Below are 23,912 nucleotides of genomic sequence, written 5' to 3' on the forward strand. Positions count from 1 at the left end.
GGAGTCTCACTCTGTCACCCAGGCTGGAGTGCAGTGGCCGGCTCTCAGCTCACTGCAAGCTCCGCCTCCTGGGTTTACGCCATTCTCCTGCCTCAGCCTCCCGAGTAGCTGGGACTACAAGCGCCCGCCACCTCGCCCGGCTAGTTTTTTGTATTTTTTAGTAGAGACGGGGTTTCACCGGGTTTGCCAGGATGGTCTCGATCTCCTGACCTCGTGATCCGCCCGCCTCGGCCTCCCAAAGTGCTGGGATTACAGGCGTGAGCCACCGCGCCCGCCCGATTTATTTACTTTTTAAAAATAGAGATGGGGTCTCGCTCTGTTGCCCAGGCTGGTCTTGGACTCCTGGGCTCAAGTGATCCTCCCACCTCAGATTCCCGAAGTGCTGGGATTACAGTTGTGAGCCACTGTGTGTGACCTATTTACTTTTTTTTTTGAGATGGAGTCTCACTCTGTCGCCCAGGCTAGAGTGCAGTGGTACGATCTTGGCTCACTGCAACCTCTGCCCCCTGGGTTCAAGCGATTCTCCTGCCTCCTGAGTAGCTGGGATTACAGGCACGCACCACCATGCCCAGCTAATTTTTGTATTTTTAGTAGAGAGAGGGTTTTACCATGTTGTCCAGGCTGGTCTCATACTCCCGACCTCAGGTGATCTGCCCGCCTTGGCCTCCCAAAGTGCTGGGATTACAGGTGTGAGCCACCATGCCCGGCCCTATTTACTCTTAATATTCACTTTTATGCCTAATTTTATAATCATAGTTTCCTGTTTTTCTCTACAAAGAGGCCCTGAGAATGCCACACATCTCCAGCGGTGTCTCGTCCGGAGGTGGCCCTGCAGGCTGTGGCTGGCTTCCCTGGGCGATAGAGGGCATGCCAGGCCCTCAGGATCATATGGGCTCCGTTGCCATCTCATTGGCAATCACTGGAAGGGTTTGCTTTGACTCAGAGCCCAGGGCCTGATTCAGCCCACGATGCAGTTGGGTACTGTCTATGAGCTGATAAACCCCATCAACCCTGTGACCGGGGCCCGGCCAGCCTCACTGGGGTGGACCCCACCCCCTGCCCCCACACCTGGCTGCAGGACTCACTCCCTACACCCCAGAGACACAGGGCAGGTGGGGAGGTGGGAGTGAGCCCCTAGTCAAGCCGCCTTCCAGTGCTTGACCTTGGGCACCTTCCTGTGCCTCAGTTTCCCCATTTATGAAAGCAAGGAATAATGTACCTGTGCCACGGAGCAGCTGTGAGGATGGACTGGACCAGTCATGGCTGGTGCTCTGTAAAGCTTGGTAAATACATAGGGGTGCCTGGGAGCTGCTCTTATTATCTACTCTGCAAAGAGATAGGACTTTTTGGAAGGTTTTCTGGACAGATGTGGGGAGAACCGTGTTACACCCACCCACCCACCCACCGCCCAACGGGCCAGCTCCTCCATCGGCACCTGCCTGTCTCTCCAGAGCTCTCCTCTCAAATTTCTTTCTCTGTTCAGTCTCCTCTTCCCCTCGCGCACCTCCTCACTCATCTTCCTTCTGAAGGCAGAGAAAGGCTCTGGCATGTCCCACTCTCTGATGCTCCTACCCAAGCCCCCAAGGGCCTCTGATCACTCATGGGAGGACTCCAAACTCCTCTCCTGCACTTTATCCCTGATGCCCATATAACCTGGCCAGGCTCACCCAGCCCCCAAAGCCCATATAATCCGGCAAGGCTCACCCAACCCCCAATGCCCATATAACCCGGCCAGGCTCACCCAGCCCCCAGAACAAGTTTCCCGCAAAAACCGGGGACCTGGGCTCCTTTTGACCCTAGATAAGCCCTATCTTCTCCAGCTTCAGTTTCAGTTCATGAAACGTGGGGGAAGGCACTCAGATCCCCCCAGTCCGCGGGAAAAGGCAGAAAGAAGTTCTGACATGGAAGTGGGAGGTGAACCCCAGGGAAGCGGATCAGAGCTGACAGGACGGGGCTTTTCAGGATGGCTGCATCACACCCCAAACACAAGAACCCAAACAGTACGTCATCCAGGTCCCCTGAAGAGCTCGGTTCTTGTTGGAGACTCTAAGAAACAGTGGCCCGTGGTCCGAGCCAGTGCCCCAGTCTCCAGCCTGGGAGAAGAGCAGGGAGTCGCGCAGAGGCCTCATGACTTCTGGATTGGTCAAGGTAGAGCCTGGGTGGGCAAGGAGGTCATCCTTGTGTGACCGCGAGCTGGCTCCTTAATAGCTGGGAGCCCCGTTATTCACGTGCCTCAGGTCCCGAGTCTCTGCCCCAATGTCGCTCATCAGAGAGGCCCTTCTCTGACCCCTTATAAAGTGCCATCTCTCTCATGCCTTCATCTTTCTTCCTGTCATCCGCACGAAGACAAGCAATGATCCAGAGTCTTGAAGCAATGTGCCGCAGAAGATAGCGTATCCGTGGGACCGACAGCTGGGCGTGGGGAGTCCCAGCCAGCAGAGAGGCAGCACTGGCCCCGCCGCCGCCCCTGCTCTCCACCCCTGAGTTCCCACTGTACCAGGGGTGGGGTTGCTGCTCTCTGGCTCTGGCTCCTGCGTCCCTGCGGTGGAATTTCCTCCCTTCCCCATGGAGGAAGGGGCTCCCTCACCCTGCCCACACCCCAAGTGGAGCCCAGGGATCCTTCCCTGTGTCCCCTACAAGGCCCAGCCCCTCTCGGGTGGGACTCGTGTGCGGTCTCCTCCCACCCCATTCTCTCTGTCAACCAAAGACCCATGTGTGTGACTTGAGGACGCAAGTGGTTTATGCTTCTGTTATAAAAACAGTCCCCGCCCCTTCCCACCCGATTGTGCGTCCACAAGGCTCCCATGCCCTTGTGTTTATCTTCCCAGCGTTTATGTTTCAGGTCAGTCTTTTCATGTCTGCCTTTTTATCCTTAAATAATGTGCTTAGGAGGCCGGACGTGGTGGCTTACACCTGTCATCCCAGCATTTGGCAGACTGAAGTGGGCGGATCACTTGAGATCAGGAGTTCGAGACCAGCCCGGTCAACATGGTGAAACCCCATCTCTACTAAAAATACAAAAATTAGCCAGACCCAGGTGGGAATGCTTGTAATCCCAGTTACTTGGGAGGCTGAGGTGGGAGTATCGCTTGAGCCAGGGAGGCAGAGGTTGCAGTGAGCCGAGATCTCACTACTCCAGCGCTGGGCACTGCCACCTCGCCACTGCACTCCAGCCTGGGCAACAGAGTGCGACCCCATCTCAAAAAATAAATAAAAAAGGCCGGGTGCGGTGGTCAGGAGTTCAAGACCAGCTTGGCCAACATGGTGAAACCCCATCTCTACCAAAAATACAAAAATTAGCTGGGCATGGTGGCACACACCTGTAATCCCAGCAACTTGGGAGGCTGAGGCATGAGAATAGCTTGAACCCAGGATGCAGAGTTTGCAGTGGGCTGAGATCGAGCCACTGCACTCCAGCCTGGGTGACAGAGCAAGACTCCATCTCAAAAATAAATAAATAAATACACACAAATAAATAAAAAAGTAATAAAGTACTTAGGCCGGGCATGGGGGCTTATGTCTATCATCCCAGTACTTTAGGGGGCTGAGGCAGGAGGATCTCTTGAGCCCAGGAGTTGGAGACCACTGTGGGCAACACAGCAAGACTCCATCTCTACCCTAGAATGTGTTTAGATGGACACGTCTCAACTTCTCAACCAGGCCACAGGGGATGGTCAGGAGACTCCATCAGGACAGGGTCTCCTGATTCTCCACCCTGGAGACGAAGGGTTTAATTCCCTCTCACACACAGAACCCCCCAACGGTCCCCACCCCTGACATAATTCTGGTGAGACACATTCAGTATCTACGTTACTATGCGGGTACAGCTCACGCTGAGCCGTGCAGCAGCCTTGGGTTCTTTGTTTTCCCTGGAGGTCATCTGGTTCCCAGGCCGCCTGTGCCCCAGCTTCTTCCTGGAACTGTGACTTCACCTCTGCACTCTCCTTCTGCTGTGTAAACCGCCTCTCCACGTGTTCAGACACATTGGAAATTTCCTCCGGGAGCCTCCTGACCATCCCCTGTGGCCTGGTGCCCCGGCCTCTGTCATCTGGCACCCACTCTCTCCTCTCAGTTGGCTCCTGCTGCTTGGGCCCCATCTTCCTCTATGTGGCTGCCCCTCGTTTTGCTCATGCCCACCCTCCAATACTTCTTTTCTTTTAAATATATGTAATGAGGACCGGGCACGGTAGCTCATGCCTGTAATTCCAGCACTTTGGGAGGCCGAGGCGGGCGGATCACCTGAGTTCAGGAGTTCGAGACCAGCCTAGCCAACATGGAGAAACCCCATCTCTACTAAACATATCTCTACTAAACATACACAAATTAACCGGTTGTGGTGGCGGGCGCCTGTAATTCCAGCTACACAGGAGGCTGAGACAGGAGAATCGCTTGAACCCGGGAGGCAGAGGTTGCAGTGAGCCGAGATCACGCCATTGCACTCCAGCCTGGGCGAGAGAGAGAGAGAGACTGTGTCTCAAAAAAAAAAAAAAAAAAATGGTGTGTGTGTGTGTATGTGTGTGTGTGTGTGTGTGTGTGTATATAGTTTTTCTTTTTTTTTTTTTGCCCATGGCATAGTCCAAGAGGTCTTGAGAACATGTTTCCCTCCATGGCCTTTTTAATTAATTAATTTTTAAATTTATTTTTGAGACACAGTCCTGCTGTCGCCCAGGCCGGAGTGCAGTGGTGAGATCTTGGCTCACTGCAACCTCTCAGGTTCATGAGCCTCCCAGGTTCATGTGATTCTCCTGCTTCAGCCTCCTGAGTAGCTGGGACTACAGGGGCATACCACCACGCCCAGCTAATTTTTTCCCCTTTTTAGAGGAGACAAGGTTTCACCATGTTGGCCAGGCTGGGCTCGAACTCCTGACCTCAAACGATCTGCCTGCCTCAGCCTCCCAAAGTCCTGGGATGATAGGCATGAGCCACCGCACCCAGCCACCTGCTTCTATTTGAGAAAGGGGCAGCAAACAGTGGCTTAGACACCTTGTGCCACGTGCAGGGTTCATCCTTGTGGGACTCATGTAAGCAGGGACCAGCTGGATGGTTTTCCTGGGAGGATTGCTGATGTCACTAACTTTGGGTGTTCTGAGTTGCTTGGATTATTGGAAAAGGATGTTACAAGGCTGTACAGAGGGCAGCTGAGGGGGCAGACCAGGGTCTGGTGGAAGGCGAAGTGGCCCCCAAAGATATCCCAGCCCTGATCCCTGGTAACTGGGAAGATGTTATGTTATAAGACAAAAGGAAATTTGCAGATGTAATTAAGATTACGAACCTTAAAACAGGGAGGGAGATAATCCCAGACATGGCTGGGATAGTGGGTCCGGTCCAGTCCCATGAGCGGTAAGAGCAGAGAAGGGCTTTCTCCGGTTGGCAGCAGAAGAGAGACCAGGCTGAATGGGAAGCCAGAGAGTTTCCAAGTGTGAGGACTGGAGGCTGCTGCCGGCTCCGAGACAGGGGCCCACGGGCAAGGACAGAGACAGGCCTCTACTTGCTAAGGCTGGGCCCTGGCTGCCAGCCAGCCAGGGACCAGGGACTTCAGTCCCACAGCCACAGAAACCAGATCCCACCGACCACCAGCACGGACTCAGAAGGCAACTCACTTGCAGAACTTCCGGAAAGGAAACCCACTCAGCAGGCACCAGGCCCCCTGCAGCCACCCTCAGGCATGCGGGGCTGCAGCTAGAGAGGGGCACAGGGTCGGGCTCGGGCCTGTCGGACCCTCCCGTCCACAGTCCAAGTGACCTGGCCAGTGGCAGGGCGGAGGCCTGAGAGGTGGCGTCGTTCAGGGAACTGGGAGGGCTGGGGCGCTGGCTGACAGTGATAGATGAGGGTGGAGTGGAGGCAGCGCCCTCCCCCACTGTTTACTGGGGTGTGACTGGAGCACCTCACAAGCACAGGCAGTGCCTCAGCCGCTTGCTCTGAGGGGCCGACCATGCCCCCCAGCCTGCGGCCTGTGGCGGCTGGCCCACTGTGTGCCGGGCACCCTGAGCCCTGTGTTTCCAGTGACTCCAACTCTCACACAGGTGACCCGGTAGATGCTGCTGTCCTCTGTGTGAGGGAGGAAGCGAGGGAACTGTCATGGCCCATGAGCCTGTTCGCCTCCAGAAATGGCTCCCAACCCCACGCTCCTTCCAGCAAACCCTTGGAAAGGTCATAGAGCCTGGCTGCCCCAGGCCTCGAGGGGAAGAGGGTGGGGGGTGGCAGGGCGGACAGGGCCCCCTGGGCCATTCCGAGGGTTCAGGTTCACCTGGGAGGGTCTGCCCTGCGGAGAGGTAGGAGCCCCTGTGGCAGGAGGAAGGGACCCTCGGGGCTGCTAGCCCGGGGTATGTGGCTCAAGTCACGTGGAGACCGTGGGCTTAGGATGCTCAGGAGCTGGGGACCGGGGGTCTGCAGGCTCACTGGCTGCCGGTGGAAGGTGAGAGTGGCCTGAGCAGCTTGGTGGGGGCCGCAGGGGCCGGGTGGGCCTGGGGTGAGGCGAGGAGGTGACAGGCGACGCAGCTGGAGCGCTGAGCTGCAGGGTTCCGTTTGAGGGACACGGGTCCCATGGGAGCGTCCTCTGGACTCAGGCATCCAGGCAGTGATGCCTTGCACTGGGCTCTAGCCCTGGGTGCCTGGACAAACAGGGGCCTTCCCAGGCAGGGCGTCATGGTGCAGACAAGGGCAGCCAACTGTGTGACAAGGAGGACAGCCACAGGGCAGCAGAGAGGAAGTGAGAGCTTGCGGGAGAGGTCATGTCTGGTGTGGGAGCGAGCAGGGCCCCCACAGCCCAGGAGTGGGCCTCAGGGCACAGGGCACAGGTGGGTTCACAGCCTGGCTGGGCGGCACCCTCTCTGCCCAGCGCCCCTGCAGGACCGCAGCCGCCCTGGTGGGACCAGCACAGGTGCCGGGCAGAGGGAAGCAGAGGAGCCCCTGACGTCTGGCTGCCGTCGTCCGTCTGTCCATGCTGGGCTGCAGCTGGTGTGACCTCCACTGTGCTCTTGTTTTTGGCGAGACCAATGACTCAGGCAAGCAGAATGATAAGAACCACAAACAGGGAACGCGGGCGGGAGTGGAAGGGAGCAGAAGGCACGTGGTCCTGTGTAAATGCATCCCAGGACGCAATGCAAACAATGGTCTCTGAGCCCACGTAATCATGGAGAGCAGGACGTTCCGGGGTCAGTGGGGGAGAGTCAGCTCCTTCCCGAGCCGAGCAGCAGCTGCGTGGGGGACGGTCGCAATTATTTGTTTTTGAGACAGAGTCTCACCCTCTTGCCCGGGCTGGAGTGCAGAATTATAATCACAGCTCTCTGCAGTCTCAGCCTCCCAGGCTCAAGCAGTCATCTGGCTTCAGCCTCCCAAGTAGTTGGGACTATAGGTCCACACTCCCATGCTCAGCTAATTTTTTTCCCCTGTTTTTTGTAGAGATGGAGTCTTACTATGTTGTCCAGGCTGGTCTTAGACTTCTGGGCTTAAGGGATCCTCCTGCCTTGGCTTCCCAAAGTGCTGGGATTACAGGCAGGAGTTACCACGCTCAGCTGGGGAGGGTTGCAATTTTTATCTTTATTTTTTTGAGACGGAGTTTCACTCCATCACCCAGGCTAGAGTATAGTAAGTGGTATGATCTCAGCTCACTGCAACCTCTGCCTCCCAGGTTCAAGCAATTCTCATGCCTCAGTCTCCCGAGTAGCTGGGATTACAAGCGCCCACCACCATGCCTGGCTAATTTTTGTATTTTTAGTAGAGACGGGGTTTTGCCATGTGTCCCAGGCTGGTCTCAAACTCCTGAGGTCAAGCAACCCCCCTGCCTCGGCCTCCCAAAGTGCTGGGATTACAGGCGTGAGTCACCGAGCCCAGCTCTGAGGTAATTTCCTAATGTTGCAATTTAAGAGAGAATTTGTTCCTGGGAAAGGCTGTGTGTGTAAGACACACCCCCGTCTCCCACTCCTCTCTCTTTGCTGACCCGATTCCTCTTGGCGCAGAGGTTCAGAAACATCCCCTAGCCCTCACTGGCTTCATCTCAAGAACAAAGTACAATAAGCGCCTTTTCCACGCACCACTGCCTGAGCCCTCAGTCCAGCCTTCACCAGTTTCTACCGGGCCCTTGGATGGTCATTATCACCATTTTCTTTTTTAATCAATAGACGCAAAATGTGTTTTGTTAAACAAATATTAACTAACATCTTTCATATACGAAGCACTCATGCAAAATGATTACATAATAAAACACAAAAGCTGAAGGATGAATGGGCCAAGAACACACACTGAACTCACACACACACATCCGCGCACTCAGGCAGGGGAATGAGCCCACCAGATGGGACCAGCCACCCGCCCTGCGGCTGAGGGAGCCTGCCCAGCAGGGTCCAGCACTGTGCCCAGCGTCCTCCCTGAGACACCTGTGGCTGCTGGGCCCTAAAAGCATCAGATGGAAAGCTCGGGAAGGTGTCCCAGTGAGCCGGTGGTTGGACGGTGCTGGGGAAACCCATGTTCGCACGTTCGGAGTTAGAGGGAGCCACCTAGGGCTGCCTTGCACTCACTCTCCGTGTGAAATGGGAACATAATCTGCTGGGAAGTTTCTGAAAGAGCAAATGACCACACAGCAACCGGCTGAGTCCAGGCCCCAGCCTGGAGCAGGCTCTCTCAGTGTGGGAAGTTTGTTGACGTTTTTTTCTGAGACAGGGTCTCACTCTGTTGGCCAGGCTGGAGTGCGATGGCACAATCACAGCTCATTGCAACCTCTGCCTTTCTGAGCTCAAGGGATTCTCCTGCCTCAGTCTCCCATGTAGCTGGGACCACCGGCACGTGCCACCACGCCCAGCTAATGTTTGCATTTTTTGTAGAGACAAGGTCTCGCTATGTTGCCCAGGCTGGTCTTGAACCCCTGGGCTCAAGCGATCCGCCTGCCTCAGCCTTCCAAAGTGCTGGATTACAGGTGTGAGCCACCGTGCCTGGCCCCAGTGTGGGAATTTCCTACGGACACTGCTACAGATGGGACTGTGACATCACCAACCCCATCTTCAATACTCCTATGTTGAAGATGGAATTCCCTGAGTGACTGTATTGGCGATAAGGTGTTTAGAAGGCCACAGGGGAGGGCCCTTCCACAGGAAGAGGAAGAGACACCGGAGAGCTCTCTCTTCCCCTCTGCATACACACAGGAAAGGCCCTGTGGGAGGGGGGCCACCTACAAGCCAGGAAGAGAAGCCTCACCAGAAACCAACCGTGATGGCGCCTTCGTCTTGGACTTCAGCCTCCAGAACTGTGAGAAAATAAAAGTCTGTTACTGAAGCTCCAGTCTGTGGGATCTTGTCACAGCAGCCTCCCCTCCCGGAGACTGAGCTGCACATCTTCCCCTCCCCTCCCCTCCCATCCCTTCTCCTAGTCTCCCCTCATCCCCCTCCCCTCATCCCCCTCCCCTCATCCTCCTCCCTCCCCTTCCCTCCCCTCCCCTCCCCTCCCCAGGCACAGGCTACCTGAGGCTAGAAATGGGGCAGGAGAATGGGGCGAGTGGGGGCAGCCTGTGAGATCCACCGGAGAGGCCTCGGTGGGGCTGAGAGAGGATCAGAGGTGGGAGTGGGCACAGGGCCCTACAATTGCAGGAAAACTCCAGTCTCCTGGCTTGGCTCAGCTGATCTCCATCCCCAGACCATCAGCAGAGGCCCTCCCACCCCTCTCATCTCATCTCCTAGGCACTCCAGCTGGCTAAACAACAGCCCTACCCCCAGAGCTGGGCCTTTGCACACACTGCCACCCCCATCCCTGCTCCTCCTGCTCTACTGTGGCAGCCTCTCCCCAGAATGCAACCCCAGGGCCCTGCCCTCAGAAGGCCTCCTGGACTGCCAAGCCCTCATGTGGTCCTGCTCTCCGTCCCTGCAACCTCCATCCCTGCAGCCTCCGTCCCTGCAGCCTGCACCCTAAGCCCAGCTCTACAAGGATCTGGAGGACAGGACACCACAGGTGACACAACAGAGCCTCCGATGGCCCCACCCAGGCAGAGGCCTCAGGTCCTGTGGAAGGACAAGGTCTGGAGAACAGCCCCTCCCCTGGGAGGGAACCCCAGGGCAGCTGTGCCCGTCCCCTGTCTCCCCCACCCTCCGCAGGGCTGACCCCAGCCTCTGTCGCACACTTATCTACTCCTGCCGGCATTGCCTGGCAGCAGTGGGGAACCGGGCAGACACCAGCAGGCACCGTCTGTGTCCACTACACACTCCTGCTGATGCGGTGTGGTGAAGACAAGTCTGCCCAGACACACCACCACGAGGCAGGGAGCCCAGAGGTGGGGGGACCCTGGGGAGGGCAGCCCAGGCCCGGCGGGCACCTGCTTCTGCTGCTGCCTCCCTCTGCGGCCCTCGGGCGTGGCTGTTGCTGCTGCTGCCCCTGCTGGAATCCCCAGTTCTAGCCATTCTCATTTCCGGGCCTCCAAGGTCATTCATCAAACATATTTGTCTCCACAATATCCAAGGTTTAATATTCTATTTGTTTCTAATTTCAGGCATCATAAAATTCTGAACTTGCTATGTAGAATATGAAATTGCTAATAGAAGATTGTTTATTAAAAAAAGACTAGAGGCCGGGCGCAGTAACTCACGCCTATAATCCCAACACTCTGGGAGGCCGAGGTGGGCGGATCACGAGGTCAGGAGATCCAGACCATCCTGGCTAATGTGATGAAACCCTGTACTAAAAATACAGAAAATTAGCTGGGCGAGATGGTGGGCGCCTGTAGTCCCAGCTACTCGGGAGGCTGAGGCGGGAGAATGGCGTGAACCCGGGAGGCGGAGCTTGCAGTGAGCCGAGATCACGCCACTGCACTCCTGCCTGGGCAACAGAGCGAGACTCCGTCTCAAAAAAAAAAAAAAAAAAATAGACTTTTTAAATTTTCTGGTAAGCACTCAAATATTTGTTGAATGAGTGAATGTAAGGACAACAGAATATAATAATTTGGGATCAGATTATTAGGCTGTCTAAAATTTATAATGAATCCAGTTCGTGGAAAAGCGTTAGTGAAATAATTATATTGATTTAACCTCAACTTTAAAAGTCAATCATTGGGTCGGGCGTGGTGGCTCATGCCTGTAATCCCAGCACTTTGGGAGGCCAAAGCGGTGGATCACCTGAGGTCAGAAGTTCGAGACCAGCCTGACCAACACGGAAAAACCCCATCTCTACTGAAAATACAAAATTAGCCAGGCATCGTGGCAAATGCCTGTAATCCCAGCTACTTGGGAGGCTGAGGCAGGAGCATTGCTTGAACCCAGGAGGTGGAGGTTGCAATGAACCGAGGTTGTGCCATTGCACTCCAGCCTGCGCAACAAGAGGGAAACTCTTCTTAAAAAAAAAAAAAAAAAAAAGTCAATCACTGTTCAACTATCGATGAATTTATCTAAATATTTTCTAACTTATAGTTTCAGACTAGAAATTTTAGAAATAACAATTTTCAAATGTTTATATTATAATGAAAAAATATACTTCTGTTCAAAAACTGCCTTCTTAATATATTACTCATTCCTCCAGTTTGTGGCAGCAGCCGCTCCAGACAGCCTGCAACCGCTGCAGCAGGGAGGTGCCACCAGGGCTACACATTCCATGGAGCTGGCAGGAGCCCTGCCCCTTCCGAGCTGCAAGCCTGCAACTTCTGCAGCCACCCAAGTTGTAACTGCAGATCTGAGCCTTCCTGTGGTCTTCCAGGGCAAGCAGGTAGGAGCCCTGCTCTCCTGGGTGCCACGGCAGCCACCCAAACTGTGGCTGCAGCTTCAGGCATCCCTCCACTCTTGGGGGCCTGGGACCCCCTGCCCGCACTGCCTGGCTTCTCCCTGCTGTTGGCTGTCAACACCCACTCTGATCTCGGAGCAAAGTTGGGCTGAGCAGGGGCCATGAATGGCAGTGGGAGGCAGATTCCTGGGCAGAAGCCGGCGGGTACCTGATAAGACCCCACTTTCAGACCAGGGAGGGCCTGAAGGCTGAAGGCCGGGCTGCCAGATCCACAGACCAGAGTGGAGACTTGTGGTACCTTTTCTGGGTGCCCATGCACCAATCGGCATGCATTTCCTCCTCTCTGACACCCCAGGCTCAACCAGAGCAAGGCAGAGGATGGAGAAGCAACCGGAGACTGGATGACCAGCTGCAGAGGAGCTACCCTCTCTGCTGAGAGCTGGGAAGTCAACAGGCACCTGCCTGCAGAGTGGAGCCACCCACCCAGGGCCTCCGGGGCCTCCTCTCTACAGAGAGCTGAACACTGGGGGAGATGACCTGCCTACAGAGGGTCCCACTGTGGGTCTCCTCCGAGCTGCCCTAAGATTCAATAAAGCTTTGCTTTGTCTTGCTCACCCTCCACTTGTCTGTGTGCCTCATTCTTCCTGGACACAGGACAAGAACTCAAGCAAAGGTTGGGATTATAGGTGTGAGCCACTGCGCCCGGCCCAATACCTTGATTTTGCTGCAATGCATTCCACTTCCTGTATCATTTATTTTCATTTTTATTTTATTATTATTTTTTGAGACAGAGTCTCACTCTGTCCCCCACGCTGGAGTGCAGTGGTGCAATATTGGCTCACTGCAACCTCCGCCTCCTGAGTTCAAACAGTTCTCCTGCCTCAGCCTCCCAAGTAGCTGGGACTACAGGTACACGCCACCACACCCGGCTAATTTTTGTGTTTTTAGTAGAGACTGGGTTTTGCCATGTTAGCCAGGATGGTCTTGAACTCCTGACCTCAAGTGATCCACCTGCCTTGGCCTCCCAAAGTGTTAAGATTACTGGCGTGAGCCACCATGCCTGGCCCAGTACCTTGACTTTGATGCAATGCATTCAACTTCCTATATCATTTAAATGTAGTGGAATTGTTATGAAGATGAATGTTATACCTCCCAGTTTTCTGGATAATGTTCTCCATAAGTTTTATACATTGACTACAATGCCAATTATAGTTAAAGGCAAGCTTCTCATAAACTATGTGATTTCAAGTTAATTAGTTGGCTTCTTTGAGCCCCAGAGCCTGAATTTGTTATATGATAGGATCAGAACCCTCTGTCTCTGAAATTCTTTTCAACTCTAGTTGTGGTCATTCTATATTTTAGTCAACAGTTAAATTATCCATAAAAATGACATATTTCTTCTAAAGCCAAAATAGAAAACCTGTCTTCTTTAACAGCAATTCCTGGCCAGGCGTGGTGGCTCACACCTGTAATCCCAGCACTTTGGGAGGCCAAGGTGGGTGGATCACCTGATGTCAGAAGTTCAAGACCAGCCTAGCCAGCATAGTCAAATCCCGTCTCTACTAAAAATACAAAAATAAGCCAGTTGTGGTGGCTCATGCTTGTAATCCCAGCTACTCGGGAGGCTGAGGCAGGAGAATTGCTTGAACCCATGAGATGGAGTTTGCAGTGAGCTGAGATCGTGCCATTGCACTCCAGTCTGGGCAACAAGAGTGAAACTCCATCTCAAAATAAATAAATAAATAAGTGCAGAAGGAATAATAAAATTAGAAAATTACTATTTTTTGCAAAACCTATATGAAATGATGAATCTAAGTAATAATCACCAGTGGTTTCTTTTTTCTTTTTTTTTGTTGTTGAGATGGAGTCTCAATCTGTCGCCAGGCTGGAGTGCAGAGGTGCCACCTTGGCTCACTGCAACCTCCACCTCCTGGGTTCTAAGCAGTTCTCCTGCCTCAGCCTCCCAAGTAGCTGGGACTACAGGTGCATGCCACAACACCTAGCTTATTTTTATATTTTTAGTAGAGACAGGGTTTCACCATTATCCAGGATGGTCTTGATCTCTTGACCTCGTGATCTGCCTGCCTCGGCCTCCTAAAGTGCTGGGATTACAGACATAAGCCACCATGCCTGGCCAATCATCAGTGGTTTCTAAAACCACTGGGTGAAAGACAGATCTTATTACTGTACCTATTGATGAATCAGGCTAACCACATTTGAACCACATTTGATTAATTGATAACAAGACATTATGTGCCTCTTGATATGGTACCATAGGAAATATATAGAGGATAGAGTATACATATATAAAGTGGCTGGAAGCAGTGGCTCATGCCTGTAATCCCAGCACTTTGGGAGGCCGGGGCAGGTGGATCACCTGAGGTCAGGAGTTCGAGACTAGCCTGGCTAACATGGTGAAACCCCGTCTGTACTAAAAATATAAAAAATTAGCTGGGGCTGGTGGTGTGTGCCTGTAGAGTCAGCTACTCAGGAAGCTGCAGCAGGAGAATCACTTGAATCTGGGAGGCAGAGTTTGCAGTGAGCCAAGATCATGCCATTGGATTCCAGCCTGGGTGACAGAGCAAGACATGTTTCAAAAAAAAAAAAAAAATAGAGTATACGTATATAAAATATCCTTACCTAAATAAATAATTTTTTTTTGAGACGGAGTTTTCACTCTTGTTGCCCACTAGAATGCAATAGCGCGATCTCAGCTTGCCACAACCTCTGCCTCCCAGGTTCAAGCAATTCTCCTGCCTCAGCCTCCCAAGTATCTGGGACTACAGGCACCTGCCACCATGCTTGACTAATTTTTGTATTTTTAGTAGAGACGAGGTTTTACCATGTTGGCCAGGCTGGTCTCGAACTCTCATCCTCAGGTGATCCGCCCGCCTTGGCCTCCCAAAGTGCTGGGATTACAGGCGTGAGCCATTGTGCCCAGCCTAAATAAATGCATTTTAAAAATGGAATCAGAAACACGCCTCTAAATGTTTTTTTTTTTTTTTTTTTTTGAGACAGAATTTTGCTCTTGTTGCCCAGGCTAGAGTGCAGTGGCGCGATTTCAGCTCACCACAACCTCTGTTTCTTGGGTTCAAGCGATTCTCCTGCTTCAGCCTCCCGAGTAGCTGGGATTACAGGCATGTGCCACCACACCCAGCTAATTTTGTATTTTTAGTAGAGACAGGATTTCTCCATGTTGGTCAGGCTGGTCTCGAACTCCCAACCTCAGGTGATCCACCGCCCACCTCAGCCTCCCAAAGTGCTGGGATTATAGGTGTGAGCCACTGCACCCAGCAACAAGCCTCTAAATCTTACTATCAGTTTATAAGTTTATAAGAAATACTATGCTGTATTCATTAAAATGAGAAAACTTAGTGAGTCTGACCTTAGTAAGCTTAGTGACAAGGTAGAACACTGTAAACTCTGCCAGGCACGGTCGCTCACACCTATAATCTCCCTCACACCTATAATCCCAGCACTCTGGGAGGCTGAGGTGGGAGGATCACCTGAGGTCAGGAGTTTGAAACCAGCCTGGCCGACATGGTGAAAACCCGTCTCTACTAAAAATGTAAAAATTAGTCAGGTGTGATGGCAGGCTACTCGGGAGGCTGAGGCAGGAGAATTGCTTGAACCTGGGAGGCGGAGGTTGCAGTGAGCCGAGATTGCGCCCCTGTGCTCCAGCCTGAGCGACAGAGTGAAACTGCATCTCAAAAATCAAAACAAAACAAAAGAAAAAAAACACAAAAAAAACACAAACATTGGCAACTCTCACACCCTGCTGATAGCAGTGCAAATTGTCCTACACAGTTTGAATCTGACACATACAAAATGGGAAAAATTATCCCCTTGCCACTAGATGGTGCTTACTGGCTTTTGAGTACTTTATCCTATATATTGTCTTCTGCTACATTGCTGCCTTCCTCTTTTTACTTCTGATGGATCACTGGAGGAAGGGGCTGGGCACTAGGGCTCAGAGCCTCCCAAAAATGCTGTAATCTGGATCCCAACAGCCGTATCTGATGTGGAACCGTGTTGGCCCTGGACACACATCTCTGAGAGTTTCTGTCTCCCCTAGCCACTTACATTATTCAGTTCCTTAGCAATATCTATCTGTGATACTGTGTTAAGGGTCTTTTTCTGAAGAATATATATTTTAATACGTCTTATTAATTATTGCACATAATATCTGTGCTATTTAACTTTTCTCTTTTTTATTATTAATGTATTTATTTTGAAACAAAGTCTTGCTCTGTTGCCCAGGCTGGAGTGCAGTGGCACAATCTTGGCTCACTGCAACCTCCGCCTCCTGGGTTCAAGTGACTCTCCTGCCTCAGCCTCCCAAGTAGCTGGGATTACAGGCATGCGCTACTAAGCCTGGCTAATTTTGTATTTTTAGTAGAGACAGGGTTTCTTCATATTGGTCAGGCTGGTCTCGAACTCCCGACCTCAGGTGATCCGCCCGCCTCAGCCTCCCAAAGTGCTGGGATTATAGACATGAGCCACCGCACCCCACCTAGTGAAGCATTCCATTCAAAATATTCCTATTCTTTTTCAAAAATACTAATTGCCCATCCCTGGGGTAATATCAGACTTCCCTGCCCCACAGAAATCAGGTTTGGAGACATACTTTGTTTTAGCCAATAGTATATGGGCAGAAGTTATGTTTGTCACTTCTAAGCAGAAGCTTCAAGAGCCAGAATGTGACTTGCTGTGGGGTTTTTGGTTTGCTTTTCTTTTTCCCTCTTATGGGATCAGTCATGTTCTAGAGGCTGCTTCATCAGCTTGGGTCCTAACGTGAAAATATTGGCCCTCTGCAGTGGACACGAATGAGAAGTAAACCTTTATTTCTGTAAGCTGCTGAGACATTGGAGCCATTTGTTACTGCAGCATAACGTGTTGTATCCTGACTGATATACTGGCCATTTCTTAAGCATTCTTTCAGACTAGTCATGACCTCTATGAGGTTCTGCAATTGCATGGCTGCCTAATAGTTAATGATACAAATAAACATTTTGTCTGGGTGATGTGGATTGGGTCTGTGTCCCCATCCAAGTCTCATGATCCATTGTAATCCCCAGTGTTGGAGGTCGGGGTCGGGCTCAGGGGAAGGCCACTGGACATGGGGCAGAGTTCTCATGAATGGATTAGTACCATCCCTCTTGGTACTGGATAGTGAGTTCTCACGAGATCTGGCTGTTTAAAAGTGGATAACACTTCCCGTCTCTCTCTCTGTCCTGTGCCTGCCATGGAAGACTCATACTCCCACTTGCCTTCTGCCTTCTGCTTTGAAGCTCCTTGAGGCCTCCCCAGAAGCAAAAGCCACTATACTTTCTGTATAGCCTGCAGAACCATGAGCCAATTAAAGCTCTTTTCCTTATAAATTACCCAGTCTCAGGTATTTCTTTATAGCAGTTCAAGAACTGATGAATACATTTGGGAAGGCTCCATTCCATGACTTTATTATTATTATTTTTTTGAGATGGAGTTTCACTCTTGTTGCCCAAGCTGGAGTGCAGTGGTGCAATCTCAGCTCACTGCAACCTCCGCCTCCTGGGTTCAAGCAATTCTCCTGCCTCAGCCTCCCGAGTAGCTGAGATTACAGGTGCCCACCACCACGCCTGGCTAATTTTTGTATTTTTAGTAGTGACGGGGTTTCACCATGTTGGTCAGGCTGGTCTGGAACTCCCAACCTCAGGTGATCCACCTGCCTTGGCCTCCCAAAGTGCTGGGATCACAGGCGTGAGCCACCGCGCCCGGCCCATTGCATGACTTTTGGCAAAAAAAACAGGTTCTGCCCCTGACTAAGGAAGCCAAAAAGAGCAGATATTTGCTCTCCTAGAGTCCTCACAGCTAGAGAAGTGCCACGTGACTCCTATGCCCTCCAGCTTGGGCGACAAAGTGAGACTCTGTCTCAAAAAAAAGAAAAATCAAAAAATAAAAAATGAGAGTCCATGAAAAGATTATTTCGAATTCATCATTGCCAGGAATTTAAATTGTTCTCCTCCATATAGATTGTTGTGAAAACACGTTACTATTATTTTCTTTTTTTTTTCTTTTTCCCTGGTGCGGGAGGAGGGAATAGAAAACCCCTTCTATCCTACATGTCTCTGTGCATTGACTCACACTCTGCTTTTTGGATCAATTTCTTCGGAAAAAGTTTCTCATAGTGTGTCTTGACTTTTTAAAAAGCTGTGTATTAAAAGCACTTAAACGCGGCCAGGCGAGGTCAGAGGCTGAGGCGGTGGATCACCTGAGGTCAGGAGTTCAAGACCAGCTTGAACAACATGGCAAAACCTTGTCTCTACTAAAAATACCAAAATCAGCCAGTTGTGGTGGCTCACACCTGTAGTTCCAGTTACTTGGGAGGCTGAGGCACAAGAATTTCTTGAACCCAGGAGACAGAAGTTGCAGTGAGTCAAGATCATGCCACTGCATTCCAGTCTAGGTGACGGAGTGAGACTGTCTCAAAAAACAAAAACAAAAAAAAGTACTTAAACACACTGACAGATACTGAAGAATGCAGAAAATTGTATGAATGTGAATATCTGCCTTTATACAGTGTACTAGTGGCAGCAAACCCAAACAAAACCGAAATGCTTTGTTTTGCTCACATTTGTTGGGTTTCAGACGTCAATTGGGAACTGCTTTGGCTTGTGTTTGCAGCTTTTCCTCTGTTGCCTCTTCCACCCTTAACTTAATAACAGCGACCCAGTCCTATTAAACCTGGGTTTGGACTCATGCCATGACTGACTTGCTTTGGCTTTTCTAGTGCCATATTTGCCTTGCCTAGAATATCCTGCCTGCCATATCTGATTCCTTCTCTTAAGACCCATACTCAGGCCAGGTGCAGTGGTTCACTCCTGTATTCCCAGCACTTTGGGAGGCCAAGGTGAGCAGATCACCTAAGGTCAGTTCAAGACCAGCCTGGACAATATGGCGAAACCCCGTCTCTACTAAAAATACAAAAATTAGCCAGACATGGTGGCGGGCATCTGTCATCTCAGCTACTCCGGAGGCTGAGGCAGGAGAATCACTTGCATCCGTGGCACTGAGGCACCTTCTCTCCTGCATGGCCCCCTAAACCCCTGCTCTGTCATATGACAGATACCCAAAGAACATGCTGCTTCTCCACAGCCATCTGATGACACCGTGTGACCTGGCAGTGTCCCTTCCCCTGGTGCCAGTCTCACTAGCATGGCAGCACCTCAGGTTGGTGCCTCCTCCCCCTCTGCCCACTGCCCTCCTGTATGGATTCTTCTCTCCTTTCACAGGTAGCTGGTTCCCTAACGCCAAGTGCTCCTCCTGGGACCGGGCTGGTGGAAGGCTCAGTCAGACTGGGCTTTTCTTGAGGTCTGGAGAGATGGAAGATTGTTGGAATGAGCTCGGGAGCTTGGCTCACCCCGTCCTGGGTGATCGTTACCAGAAATTGAATGACCATCTCATATGTTTCTTCCCACACAGAATCATGATGTTGACACCGGCCTCAATCTCATGGATGAAACCAAGTGTCTCCTGTCAGGGCAGCCGTCTCTAGGCTGAGGGAGTCAGGGAAGCCACTGCCCATGACCTTCTTTCCCATCGAGCCACTGCACCCTTCACCCCTGTGTCTCCACCTCTAGGACTTTCTCATCGACCGAGAGCCTGCGACAACTCTCCCAATAGCTCAATGGTCTTGTTTGTGAAGTACCTCAGAAAGTGAGGCGGGTACGGGGGGAAGGAAAGTGTGATAGAAACCGAGGCAGGGATTCACGAGAGGGGAGATCCTGGGACCAGCCGATTTGCTGGGCATTGTTGAGGAAGTCGCCTCTTGCCTGAGCCTTCTCCCTGGAAGCTGTTCACAGGGAGGAGTTGGACCGCGTGGCTGGTTGTATCATTTTATGCTGCTGCGGAAGCACCAGCTGAGAGTTGCTCGGGAGGGAGGGATGGTGGGGAGATAAGAACCATGAGAGACGTTGGCACAAAGGGGTTATGGGATGAAGGGTCCAAGTTAGGCAGAAAAGAAAATGTTGCCAGTTGATGGGGAAGAAAGGAAGTCAGAGGGCTTAGACGCTGGGGCACAGAACATCTCAGGCGCACGCTTCTCTCTCATAGTCAACAATATTTACCAAAGGGGAGGACCCTGCATCATCTGCTAACTTGAAGGGTCTGGAGGTGAGAGCTTCGGGGCTGTGGCCCAGTATCCCTGCAACCCAGCCCTCCAGCCTCCTCCCACAGCGGGGGCTGGGTGCCCCTCTGCCAGCTGAGACAGCCCACACATACCCAACCGGAATGATTGCTGTACCTGTCCCCGTAGTCCTCCTCTACCTCCTCCTCTCTGCATGCACCTCAGGATGAGAGGCTGCGGGAGCAGGAGGAGAAGACGCAGCAGGAGGAGGAGAGGCTGCGGGGGCAGGAGAAGGAGAAGACGCAGCAGGTGGGGGAGAGGCTGCAGGAGCTGGACACAAGGCCGAGCTCTGGGGGGAGCGAGCGATGGCGCGCATGCAAACCCTGGAGGCCACGCAGACCGAGCTTACCACCATCAGCTGCGTGCTCTCCCAGAACCACGAGCTCGAGGAGCAGCTGGTCGAGCTGCAGAGCGGCTTTAAGGAGCTGGTGCTCAGCCCCACCTGGGGAGCCTCCCCATCTCCCTGGCCCTCTGGGTCTTTGCTTCCCCACCTGTGAAGTGGGGCGTGTCGTCCTCACGTGAAATGGTACCTCTGAAGGCACCTGTGAGCCAGAGCCCTGCTCCGACGGCTGTGGGGGAGGAGGGATGGTTTTTCTCTAACCTGCCTCCACCCTTCCTGATGCCGTGGGAGGCAGAAGGCAGACACCAAGTTCTGGGGTCTCCAGCTGCAGCGGGTGGCCACTGATTGCTTCTCTCTGTCCAGAACCACAAGACTCCACAAGGACAGCGCGGTGACTGGTTCCCAGCGCTAGAGGTGAGGCGGTCAGCCATGTGTAGGGATGTCTATATATGAGTGTTGATAGATATTTATAGAGCAGGGTAGGGTGTACCATGGAGGCACAAGTTTTCACCAGTGGTCACGCCTGGATGTGTCAGCTCACCATGACCACAGACGAAGTCACAGATGAAGGGGGCTGGCTTTGGGGCTGGGGGAGCCACTGTTAAGTCACAGAACAACTGTCCAGGCAGGCTTGGAAAGGGAGGTCCCCGAGAAGAGGAGGGATCTGTTTAGAGGTCGAAGGGCCGGGGGCTCTCAGGAGGGGAGGGACTTGTCTGACCCGATGGATTAGCTGGCAGTTGGAGGGAAAGCAGAGAGAAAACGAGAGAGAGAAAAATGAGGAGAGCTGGTAAGGCAAGTGCCGCACATGAGCAGCCACACCGCAGCAGCGGTGGGAGGGCCCGGGAGGGGAGGGTGCAGGTGCGGGTGTGGCAAGGTTCCTGGAAAGGAGAGGCTGGAAGAGAAAGGGGAGGTGATGGAGGGAGGAGCCGGAGCTTCACGGGTAGCGCCTGGGGGCTGCAGCGGCCCTCCCCACCCCACACATGCTGTCCTTTCCCATGGCACCCAGGCAGCGCACCCACAGTCCAGACTGATCTCAGCTCCCTCGGGCTTCCCTCTTCTCTGGTACCCTGTCTTCCAACCCACTGGCTGAGGGCCACCCCTCGCCTTGGAGAGCCCCACGCAACAGCCAACAGGCCTGACAGAGAAAGAACACTGCTTTGAACCAGGAGGGTGAAGCTAAAAGGGGTCAGAAAGCCCAGGACCATCTGAAGGGTCCCTGGGGGAGGCAGGGAGGGCAGGCAGCCAGACGCCAGTGGCCGTAGACTCGTAAGTCTAAGCGGGGAGCCTCAGCTGGTCGGGGGGGGGGGGGGGGGGGTGCTGCAGGTGAGGCTGGGCCCTTCCTGCTGGGAAAAGCGGAAGAGTGAGAGTCTGTGGCTGGGGAAGTGGGCGGGCTCACTGGAAAGAGCTCAGCCTGGCCAGCAGGCACTGTGCTCCCCTTGGCTGAATAGCATAGGTAGCTCTTTGGAGCAACAGGCCAAGGTGCGTGAGCCCACTGGCTGGCTACGGTCCTTCTGCTAGGGCCGGGGACACTGCCGTCAGTCACACGCTAGTAGGTATGTTGGTACCAGGAGGGAGGCCAGACCCCATTTCTATTAAAAAATAAAAATAAAAGAAAGCTGGGCACAGTGGCTCACACATGTAATCCCAGCACTTTGGGAGGTTGAGGCAGGTGGATTCCAAGGTCAGGAGTTTGAGATAAGCCTGGCCAACATGGTGAAACCCCATCTCTACTAAAAATAGAAAAATTAGCCGGGCATGGTGGCAGGCACCTGTAATCCCAGCTACTCGGGAGGCTGAGGCAGGAGAATTGCTTGAATCTGGGAGGTGGAGGTTGCAGTGAACCAAGATCGCACCACTGCACTCCAGCCTGGGCGACAAGAGCAAAACTCTGTCTCAAAAAAAATAAAAAAAGAAGGTAAATTAGTCCGGTGTGGTGGTGCACACCTGTGGTTCCAACTACTTAGGAGGCTGAGGCTCCTGTGGGCCATGATTGTGCCACTGCACTCCAGCCTGGGCAACAGAGCAAGACCATGCCTCAAAAAACAAAACAAAACAAAAACAAACAAACAAACAAAAAACAGGAAAGACAAGGAGGGAGATTACATCTTGCTTTTTTTCCCCTGCACTTTAATTAAAATTCAGCATTTCCTTCCATGGTGAATGTTGCTGGGAACAAACCTCATTAGTGTTAGCAGCACCTGTTACCTTGTTACCAGTAGAAATCAGATATTTTCATGTTAACTGCAGCTGTTGCAGACATCTTGCGATACCATTTTTGCTCATCATTACCTCAAAATTATAGTAATTAGACCCAACTCTGGATCTTGTCATTTAACGTGCCAGTAAAACATATCATGTAATATCACAAATATTTTCATAAACTCTATTACTGTATGATTTATGTCCATCACTCTCCGTATTTTATTTTGTGCACTTAAAATAAAAATCTGAGGCCAGGCCAGGCGCGGTGGCTCACGCCTGTAATCCCAGCACTTTGGGAGGCCAAGGTGGGTAGATCACAAGGTCAGGACATCGAGACCATTCTGGCCAAGATGATGAAACCCCATCTCTACTAAAAATACAAAAATTAGCCCAGCATGGCGGTGGGCTCCTGTAATCCCAGCTACTCAGGAGGCTGAGGCAGGAGAGTTGCTTGAACCCAGGAAGCGGAGGTTGCAGTGAACCAAATTTGTGCCACTGCACTCCAGCCTGGGTGACAGCAAGACTGTCACACACATACATAAAAAGAAATCTGAGACCAGGCACAGTGGCTCATGCCTGTAATCCCAGCACTTTGGGAGGCTGAGGTGGGCAGATTGCCTGAGCTCAAGTGTTCAAGACCAGCCTGGCCAACATGGTGAAACCCTATCCTTACTATAATACAAAAAATTAGCCAGGGTGGTGGCATGCACCTGTAGTTCCAGCTACTCAGGAGGCTGAGGCAGGAGAATCACTTGAACTCGGGAGGCAGAGGTTGCAGTAAGCCGAGAATGTGCCACTGCACTCCAGCCTGGGAGACAGAGCGAGACTCTGTCTCAGAAAAAAAGAAAGAAAAAAAAAAAGGACTGGGTGTGCTGGCTCACGCCTGTAATCCTAGCACTTGGGAGGCTGAGATGGAGAGGATTGCCTGAGCTCAGGAGTTCAAAACCAGCCTGGCCAACATGGTGAAACCCCCATCCCTACTAAAATACAAAACATTAGCTGGACATGGCGGTGTACGCCTGTAATCCCAGCTACACGGGAGGCTGAGGTAGGAGAATTGCTTGAACCCGGGAGGCAGAGGTTGCAGTGAACCGAGATCGCACCATTGCCCAGCCTAGGCAACAGAGCAAGACTCAGTCTCCAACAACAACAACAAAAAAGTCCGTAGGCTTTATCAGATACCAAAGAGATTCATGGCACAAAAAAGCTAAGGATGCTAGGATCTAACCCAGAGTAGGTTTGCTGCCAAAGTGAGATCCTGGGAGTATTAAAATACAAAGAAATGTGTTAATATAATTTTCCGTGAGGCGCTCTCTCTCCACCTCACTTTCAGGCTGGATACTTTTATGGGCAGAATCTGCTCATTTTCCTAAGAAGACAAAGGCTTTGTGTACAAAAGGGGGCAGTTCCCAGGATGGCTGTGGGCCAGAGGTGAAGATTCCAAAGTCAGGCAAATAAGGAGAGGGGTCTTTCTGTATACTCAGTGCAAACGTGGGGCTGGGTAGGGGTGAGGCC

At 52.3% G+C, this 23,912-nt stretch overlaps 1 protein-coding gene and 1 long non-coding RNA gene across 10 annotated transcripts in view; one reads left to right on the forward strand and one right to left on the reverse strand.

Moving 5' to 3' along the window:
- LOC111549069 overlaps positions 1–3,207 on the reverse strand; it is an 18,452-nt gene extending 15,245 nt beyond the window's left edge. The window contains exons 1-2 of the long non-coding RNA XR_002733599.3: positions 1,436–3,207; positions 1,220–1,326 (exon numbers count right to left, since the gene is read on the reverse strand). This is a non-coding gene — a long non-coding RNA (uncharacterized LOC111549069). The remainder of the gene's footprint in view (positions 1–1,219; positions 1,327–1,435) is intronic.
- A 2,409-nt stretch (positions 3,208–5,616) lies between these two features.
- On the forward strand, positions 5,617–12,312 carry LOC111549068. Of its 9 annotated transcripts, none has more exons than XM_023222116.3 (6): positions 5,617–5,772; positions 6,839–7,004; positions 9,138–9,254; positions 9,669–10,001; positions 11,494–11,676; positions 12,047–12,312. In XM_023222116.3, exons 2-6 carry the CDS (start codon positions 6,996–6,998, stop codon positions 12,125–12,127), a joined length of 723 nt encoding a protein of 240 aa, XP_023077884.2. In that variant the 5' UTR covers positions 5,617–5,772; positions 6,839–6,995; the 3' UTR covers positions 12,128–12,312. The 9 variants fall into 9 exon arrangements, with proteins under 9 accessions (XP_023077884.2, XP_023077885.2, XP_023077883.2 ...); XM_023222117.3 differs by having other exon boundaries at positions 5,622–5,772; positions 6,850–7,004; XM_023222115.3 differs by lacking the exon at positions 5,617–5,772 and adding an exon at positions 5,868–6,023.
- The last annotated feature ends 11,600 nt before the right edge of the window (positions 12,313–23,912 follow it).

Source organism: Piliocolobus tephrosceles, chromosome 19 (genome assembly GCF_002776525.5).
Source record: "Piliocolobus tephrosceles isolate RC106 chromosome 19, ASM277652v3, whole genome shotgun sequence".
Classification (NCBI taxonomy): domain Eukaryota; kingdom Metazoa; phylum Chordata; class Mammalia; order Primates; family Cercopithecidae; genus Piliocolobus; species Piliocolobus tephrosceles.

Coding starts and splice junctions, on each gene's coding strand:
- LOC111549068 (XM_023222112.3), top strand. CDS start 5,933: ATGCCCCCCAGCCTGCGGCCTGTGGCGGCTGGCCCACTGTGTGCCGGG. Junction 6,024..6,849: donor TGACTCCAACTCTCACACAG/GTGACCCGGTAG, acceptor GCGCCCCTGCAG/GACCGCAGCCGCCCTGGTGG. Junction 7,005..9,137: donor TGGCGAGACCAATGACTCAG/GCAAGCAGAATG, acceptor GCATACACACAG/GAAAGGCCCTGTGGGAGGGG.